The 6,155-nt window shown below is 59.7% G+C and overlaps 5 protein-coding genes across 5 annotated transcripts; 2 read left to right on the plus strand and 3 right to left on the minus strand.

The window, feature by feature from the left end:
* Positions 1-18: 18 nt before the first annotated feature.
* On the plus strand, positions 19-288 carry LOC309416236 (histone H3.2-like; the record flags this gene model as incomplete). Its single annotated transcript, XM_082015808.1, has 1 exon — positions 19-288. A coding segment is annotated over one exon (270 nt), but the record flags the coding sequence as incomplete, so codon positions are not given.
* A 499-nt stretch (positions 289-787) lies between these two features.
* LOC309416209 (histone H3.2) lies at positions 788-1,341 on the minus strand (the record flags this gene model as incomplete). Its single annotated transcript, XM_082015783.1, has 1 exon — positions 788-1,341. The coding sequence occupies exon 1, from the start codon at positions 1,196-1,198 to the stop codon at positions 788-790; it is 411 nt and encodes a 136-aa protein (XP_081871909.1). The 5' UTR covers positions 1,199-1,341.
* A 1,393-nt stretch (positions 1,342-2,734) lies between these two features.
* LOC309416213 (histone H2B 1/2/3/4/6) lies at positions 2,735-3,115 on the minus strand (the record flags this gene model as incomplete). Its single annotated transcript, XM_082015787.1, has 1 exon — positions 2,735-3,115. The coding sequence occupies one exon, from the start codon at positions 3,113-3,115 to the stop codon at positions 2,735-2,737; it is 381 nt and encodes a 126-aa protein (XP_081871913.1).
* A 103-nt stretch (positions 3,116-3,218) lies between these two features.
* LOC309416226 (histone H2A-IV) lies at positions 3,219-3,944 on the plus strand. The gene has a single exon (XM_082015799.1). It carries the CDS (start codon positions 3,467-3,469, stop codon positions 3,854-3,856), a length of 390 nt encoding a protein of 129 aa, XP_081871925.1. The 5' UTR covers positions 3,219-3,466; the 3' UTR covers positions 3,857-3,944.
* Positions 3,945-4,317: 373 nt separating this feature from the next.
* On the minus strand, positions 4,318-5,388 carry LOC309416228 (histone H1.01-like; the record flags this gene model as incomplete). The annotated part of the gene is made up of 1 exon (XM_082015801.1): positions 4,318-5,388. One exon carries the CDS (start codon positions 5,386-5,388, stop codon positions 4,642-4,644), a length of 747 nt encoding a protein of 248 aa, XP_081871927.1. The 3' UTR covers positions 4,318-4,641.
* Positions 5,389-6,155: the final 767 nt, after the last annotated feature.

The raw sequence follows: 6,155 nt of genomic DNA on the forward strand, positions 1-6,155 counted from the left end.
ACGGCCCGGCCCCGGCGCTGCGCGCTGCGCGAGATGCGCTACCCAAAGTCGACGGAGCTGCTGATCCGCAAGCTGCCCTTCCAGCGCCTGGTGCGCGAGATCGCACAGGACTTCAAGACCGACCTGCGCTTCCAGAGCTCGGCCGTGATGGCGCTGCAGGAGGCGAGCGAGGCCTACCTGGTGGGGCTCTTCGAGGACACCAACCTCTGCGCCATCCACGCCAAGCGCGTCACCATCATGCCCAAAGACATCCAGCTGGCCCGCCGTATCCGCGGCGAGCGCGCCTGAGCCTCCTGCCGCAGCCCCTCCCTGGTTCCAGCAGGCCCCGAGGGCAGCTCACACAGACCCAAAGGCTCTTTTAAGAGCCACTACATGAGCAATAAAAAGGGCTGTAAATGCTTTGTGTATAGTTTTCAGGAGTAGTGACTATATTTGGGTTTTTTCTTTTGCTTTGGAATTATGATAAATTTTCATTGGAAGATCTTATGTTTTAAGACAAACTTTTTCATAATAAAGCAATGAAGTCAAGACAAATTTATGAACTCTCAGGGAATGCCGAGTGCCTGGTTTAATCGGGTTTTCTGCATAAAAACCATGAAAGAATATTGAGAAAAAATTATGGTAGTATTAAATGTAAACTTCAAATATTGTCACTTTGGAAATGTGGCAAAACACACATTTTCACTTAAATTACAAAGCATTTACAGCTCTCTTATTGTGTACGTAGTGGCTCTTAAAAGAGCCTTTGTGTTGGTTAAAACGTTTTTTCAAAATGTTGCCAACCAGTTTATGCACGCTCGCCGCGGATGCGGCGGGCCAGCTGGATGTCTTTGGGCATGATGGTGACGCGCTTGGCGTGGATGGCGCAGAGGTTGGTGTCCTCGAAGAGCCCCACCAGGTAGGCCTCGCTCGCCTCCTGCAGCGCCATCACGGCCGAGCTCTGGAAGCGCAGGTCGGTCTTGAAGTCCTGTGCGATCTCGCGCACCAGGCGCTGGAAGGGCAGCTTGCGGATCAGCAGCTCCGTCGACTTCTGGTAGCGCCGGATCTCGCGCAGCGCCACCGTGCCGGGCCGGTAGCGGTGCGGCTTCTTCACGCCGCCCGTGGCCGGCGCGCTCTTGCGGGCCGCCTTGGTGGCCAGCTGCTTGCGGGGCGCCTTCCCGCCCGTCGACTTACGCGCTGTCTGCTTCGTGCGCGCCATCGCTCCCCGCCCGCTGCTGCGCTCCCGCACTCCGCACGGACCGAGCCGTAGCAGCGGCTCCGCGGCGGCGCCCTTTATAGCCCGAGCTCACCGCCGATTGGCCGCCCGCGCGAAACCGGCCGCCATTGGGCGACGGGAGCGTTCGAAAAGCCCGCGCCTCGCCGGCGGGGAACCCGCCCCGCCCCCTCCGTCTCCAGAGCCGCCGAACCGGCCCGCCCTTCCCCCTCCAAACACGGGCTGTCCCGGCCCGGCCGCTGGCTCTTTTCCGGCCCTCCAGAACGCGCTAGCGCCGGCTCCCTCGCTGTCTAAGGAGGAGTGCGTGGACCGTCTCCACGAATAGCGGTTTGGGCGGCGAGGAGGTGGCGGGAACCGCCGCTGGGCGACCTGCGGAGCAGGGTCCCGCCGCCCACGCCTCGGCCGGTTCCCAATCCGCTCCCCCTCACGGCGCACCCCCCCCACCTCGGCCCCGGCATCAGGACTGCTGGCAAAGGGCTCCTTCGCACGGCAGCCTCCTTGCCCCCCGCCCCGGGGCTCGCTCTTTCCTCCCACTCAGTAACCGCGGTGTGGTCAGGGCCGCGGCAGGAACGCTGCAGGCGCAGGCGGCGGCAGCCGACGTTTCGCGTAAGGCGAACGCTTCCGACTGTTTCCCCGCCCCGGTGCAAGGCCCCGCTTTCCTCGGCGGAGAGCTCCGCGGTGGCGCGAGGACGGGCGCCGAGCCGCGAGAGCCACCGCGACCAATCGCCGCCCTCCCGGGAGCGGCGCCGCCAGAGGGCCGGGCCCGCCTGCTGGGGAGCGCCGCGCAGTCCTCACTCAGGTCGGACGGAGCCCGGCAGCGAGCGACGCGGCTCTGGCTTCCCCCGCCCGCTCCCGCTCGGCGGCGCGGCCGCGCGGTTTGCGGGGCGGCGGAGGGAGAATGGGGCGAGAGCCGGGGAAGACGACTGGGGGGGGTAGGCTGTGCTTAAGGGCCACAGGCGGGGCTGCGCGGTGGCGGGGCCAGAACGCCGGGAAGCGCTCCCGTTTGCCTCCCCCGGCCGCCCGCGGGGACGCTAACGGTGTGTGCGGGGGTCCAGCCCGGAGCTTTTTGCTGGAAAGACAAAGCACAAGGTCATGTGGAACCATCTGGGCTTTCGCTGTATCCCCGTTCTGCTGGAGCACCTCACGGGGACAAAGAACAAGCACGGCCTGTCCAGAACATGCTGGTTTCAGGCAGTTAAAGAGAACACCTACACCGTTCACTCATTCTTAAACCGGACACGAGAGTGAAGTGGGCTCGCGGGGTACTTCTATGAAATTACAAGCATGCTCTGCTCTGCCGCGGCAGATGTAGAACACATCGTTTATTGCAAAAGCATACACCCCCATTCCCCTTACGATAGCGTTCCCACACCGCTATTGCTCTTTTCCCCAGGAAGTACCTGCGACAGACAAAAACACCAAGAACAAGCCACAACAGCATCAGCTCTTTTACTGAAAAGGTGGGTGGCTCTTAAAAGAGCCTTTGGGTCGAGGAGGTCTGGCAGAGGGCACAGAGGCAGCTTACTTGGAGCTGGTGTACTTGGTGACAGCCTTGGTGCCCTCGGACACGGCGTGCTTGGCCAGCTCACCCGGCAGCAGGAGCCGCACGGCTGTCTGGATCTCCCGCGAGGTGATGGTGGAGCGCTTGTTGTAGTGCGCCAGGCGAGAGGCCTCACCGGCAATGCGCTCGAAGATGTCGTTGACAAAGGAGTTCATGATGCCCATGGCCTTGGACGAGATGCCCGTGTCGGGGTGCACCTGCTTCAGCACCTTGTACACGTAGATGGAGTAGCTCTCCTTGCGGCTCTTCTTGCGCTTCTTGTCGCCCTTCTTCTGCGTCTTGGTCACCGCCTTCTTCGAGCCCTTCTTGGGCGCAGGGGCTGACTTGGCCGGCTCGGGCATTGCTGCGGGCACGCGTGTATTTCCCACACGCTCAAACTGCAGCACTAGAACTATACAGAGTACTGTCAGCGCCCGCCGAGCCCCTTTATAGCGGCGGTGGGAGAAGCAGCAGCCCGGCAGCGTCGCATCGCCATTGGTCGCGAGTTCTACTTCTGGCAATCACGCCGCTCTGCGCTCTACTATTGGACACTTCCCGATTCGCCTTCCCATTGGTTGCCGAAACGGAACCACCGCCGCAGCCTATCGGCGAAAGTCCCGCCGCTCCGTCCGAGCCGAATATAAGCGGGCGGGGGCGGCGGTGAGTGTTTGTGTGGAGCTTTGTGGGGTGTGGGTTTGGTTAGAGTTTCTGCGATGTCCGGCCGCGGGAAGCAGGGCGGGAAGGCGCGCGCCAAGGCCAAGTCGCGCTCGTCGCGGGCCGGGCTGCAGTTCCCCGTGGGCCGCGTGCACCGGCTGCTGCGCAAGGGCAACTACGCGGAGCGGGTGGGCGCCGGCGCCCCGGTGTACCTGGCGGCCGTGCTGGAGTACCTGACGGCCGAGATCCTGGAGCTGGCGGGCAACGCGGCCCGCGACAACAAGAAGACGCGCATCATCCCCCGCCACCTGCAGCTGGCCATCCGCAACGACGAGGAGCTCAACAAGCTGCTGGGCAAGGTGACAATCGCGCAGGGTGGGGTGCTGCCCAACATCCAGGCCGTGCTGCTGCCCAAGAAGACTGACAGCCACAAGGCGAAGGCCAAGTGAATGCTGAAGAACAGTGCCCGGGAACCTTCTCCCCACAGAAACCCAAAGGCTCTTTTCAGAGCCACCAACTCGATCCCTAAAGAGCTGAATTGCTTTCAGAGTGTTTTGAAACACTTATGCTGTTGTCTGCCTTAGTAAAAAAAAAGTTCTGCATGAACGAATTATTTTTTCTAAATGCTGTCTCGGAACGTTTCTAGCAGTGCGGCTTACTGTGTGCGGGTGGGATGAACTTTTTCATGCTCTGGGAACCGAAAGCGTTGAATAATTTGGATCCTACAGTGCGACTGACAAGTGCAACATAAATGTTTCCCTGTCCTGTCTCAGCCCTGCGGGGAACAGTCTGGTCTCAAACAAAAATCGTCCCCGACACCACACCCCGCCCCCGCTTTCCCCTCTCACGTAGCCGCGCCCAAGGACGCGGAGAAGAAAGCGTTAAGTACTGCCTAGAGGAGCCTGGTGAAAAACAAAGGAATAAACTTCAAGCTGCCTTGAAACAATATCCGTCCCCGAAGGAGTGACCCGCTGCTTGCTGTAGCAAGGCACTGATTAGAGCAGCACCACCGAGGGCTGCTCCGGTAGCAGTGAAGTTCTTCCCGGTCACAGCGCTGGCTTTTTGAGCTTTTCTATGGGGCAAACTCAGAGGCTCTTAAAAGCCATTTCCACGTTTAGCCACGATATAAAAAAAAAAAAATCCCCTTGTTTCAGCCCTTTTAAAAAAATGTGTGTGGCTCTGAAAAGAGCCGTTGGGTTTATCTGCAAGGCAGACGGGACTTTTCCAGGACCTTTTACTTCTTCTTAGGCGTCGCCTTCTTCGCCTTCGCCGCTTTCGGCTTGGCTGCCTTGGGCTTGGCAGCTTTGGGCTTCACTGCCTTCGCCTTGGCCGGGCTCTTCGCTGCTGCCGCCACCTTTTTGGGCTTGGCAGCCTTAGTCGTCTTCTTGGGGCTCTTAGCTGCTTTTTTAGCCGCCGTGGCTACCGGCTTCTTGGCTTTCTTGGGGCTCTTCTTTGCTGTCACCGCCTTCTTGGGCTTTTTGGCGGCGCCGGCGGGCTTCTTGGGCGCTGGCTTCTTGGGCTTGGCCGCGGCCGCCCGCTTCTTGAGGGCTTTTTCTTTCACTTCTCCAGGCTTCTTGCTGAGGCGAAAAGAGCCGGAGGCGCCGGTGCCCTTGGTCTGCACCAGGGTGCCCTTGCTGACGAGGCTCTTGAGCCCCAGCTTGATGCGGCTGTTGTTCTTCTCCACATCGTAGCCGCCGGCGGCCAGCGCCTTCTTGAGCGCGGCGAGGGAGAGCCCCTTGCGCTCCTTGGAGGCGGAGACGGCCTTGGTGATCAGCTCGGTGACGCTGGGGCCCGCCGGCTTGCGGGCTTTGGGGCCGCTCGCCGCCTTCTTCGGCTTCTTGGCGGTGGCCTTGGCGGCGGGCGCCGGGGCGGCAGCGGCGGCTGGGGCTGCCTCCGCAGCCGGGGCGGGAGCGGTCTCGGACATGATGCTGCAGCGCAAAAGCGAGCGCGGCGGCTGCAGCCGGAGCAGCGGCGCCCCCATTTATAGCAGCGCGGCGGGCGCTGATTGGTTCGCTGCCGAGCCCGCCCCGCCCCGCCGCCCGGCGCTCAGCAGCGCGGCTTGTGTTTCTTTCTTCTCAAAAAAATGTGTTTTCGTAAAAAATAACGTGACCGCGGCACCTCATTTCTTAGCGCTCCTGCTGGGGACAGAAGATAGTTTTGCCTTTCGGCGTTTCTTTTGGCTGAGCGTTCAAATGGGTGTCGGGCAAGCCAATATTCCCCGAGTTCGGGGATTGCACGCAGAGCCGGAGGGTGAGATTTTTATTTTTCCTTTCGAATTCAAGCTTTGCTTCTGACAGCACTGTCACAGTGGCAGCGGATTCATGTTCCTGGGACGGTTTTTCATTACGGTAGTGCGAAACGGAGATCATCCCGAGGCATTTGCTTAGCGTAAACTAGCTTTGAAAAGAAGCAAGTAACACAAAGTAGCCACTCAGCTCGGCTTCTGGGTTATGAGTGCTTCCCGTAACACGGCTTCATCTGTTAAATACAATGAAACCTTTGGACGTAATGCCCTATCGAGCTCCCCTCAGAGCTAATGAAAACTAGAAGGCAGGCGGTTTTCATCAGAAATGATAATGTGGAAAACAGCTCTCTTAAATCAGCAGGTACCTTCAACATCTCATAAGAACAGAGACATGTTCTTTCACTGTTTTCCTGAGGCTTCTGCATCCCCGCATGAATATTTTGACGGACCACGTTCCCTTTTTTTTTTTGCAAAAATTCTTCTTTTGATAGAGCACAATAGGT

This window comes from Phaethon aethereus (assembly GCF_964289735.1).
Source record: "Phaethon aethereus genome assembly, contig: HAP1_SCAFFOLD_314, whole genome shotgun sequence".
NCBI classification, from domain to species: Eukaryota; Metazoa; Chordata; class Aves; order Phaethontiformes; family Phaethontidae; genus Phaethon; species Phaethon aethereus.

Excerpts from the sequence above, each read along its gene's own strand:
- LOC309416226 (XM_082015799.1), top strand. The coding sequence starts at position 3,467 with ATGTCCGGCCGCGGGAAGCAGGGCGGGAAGGCGCGCGCCAAGGCCAAG.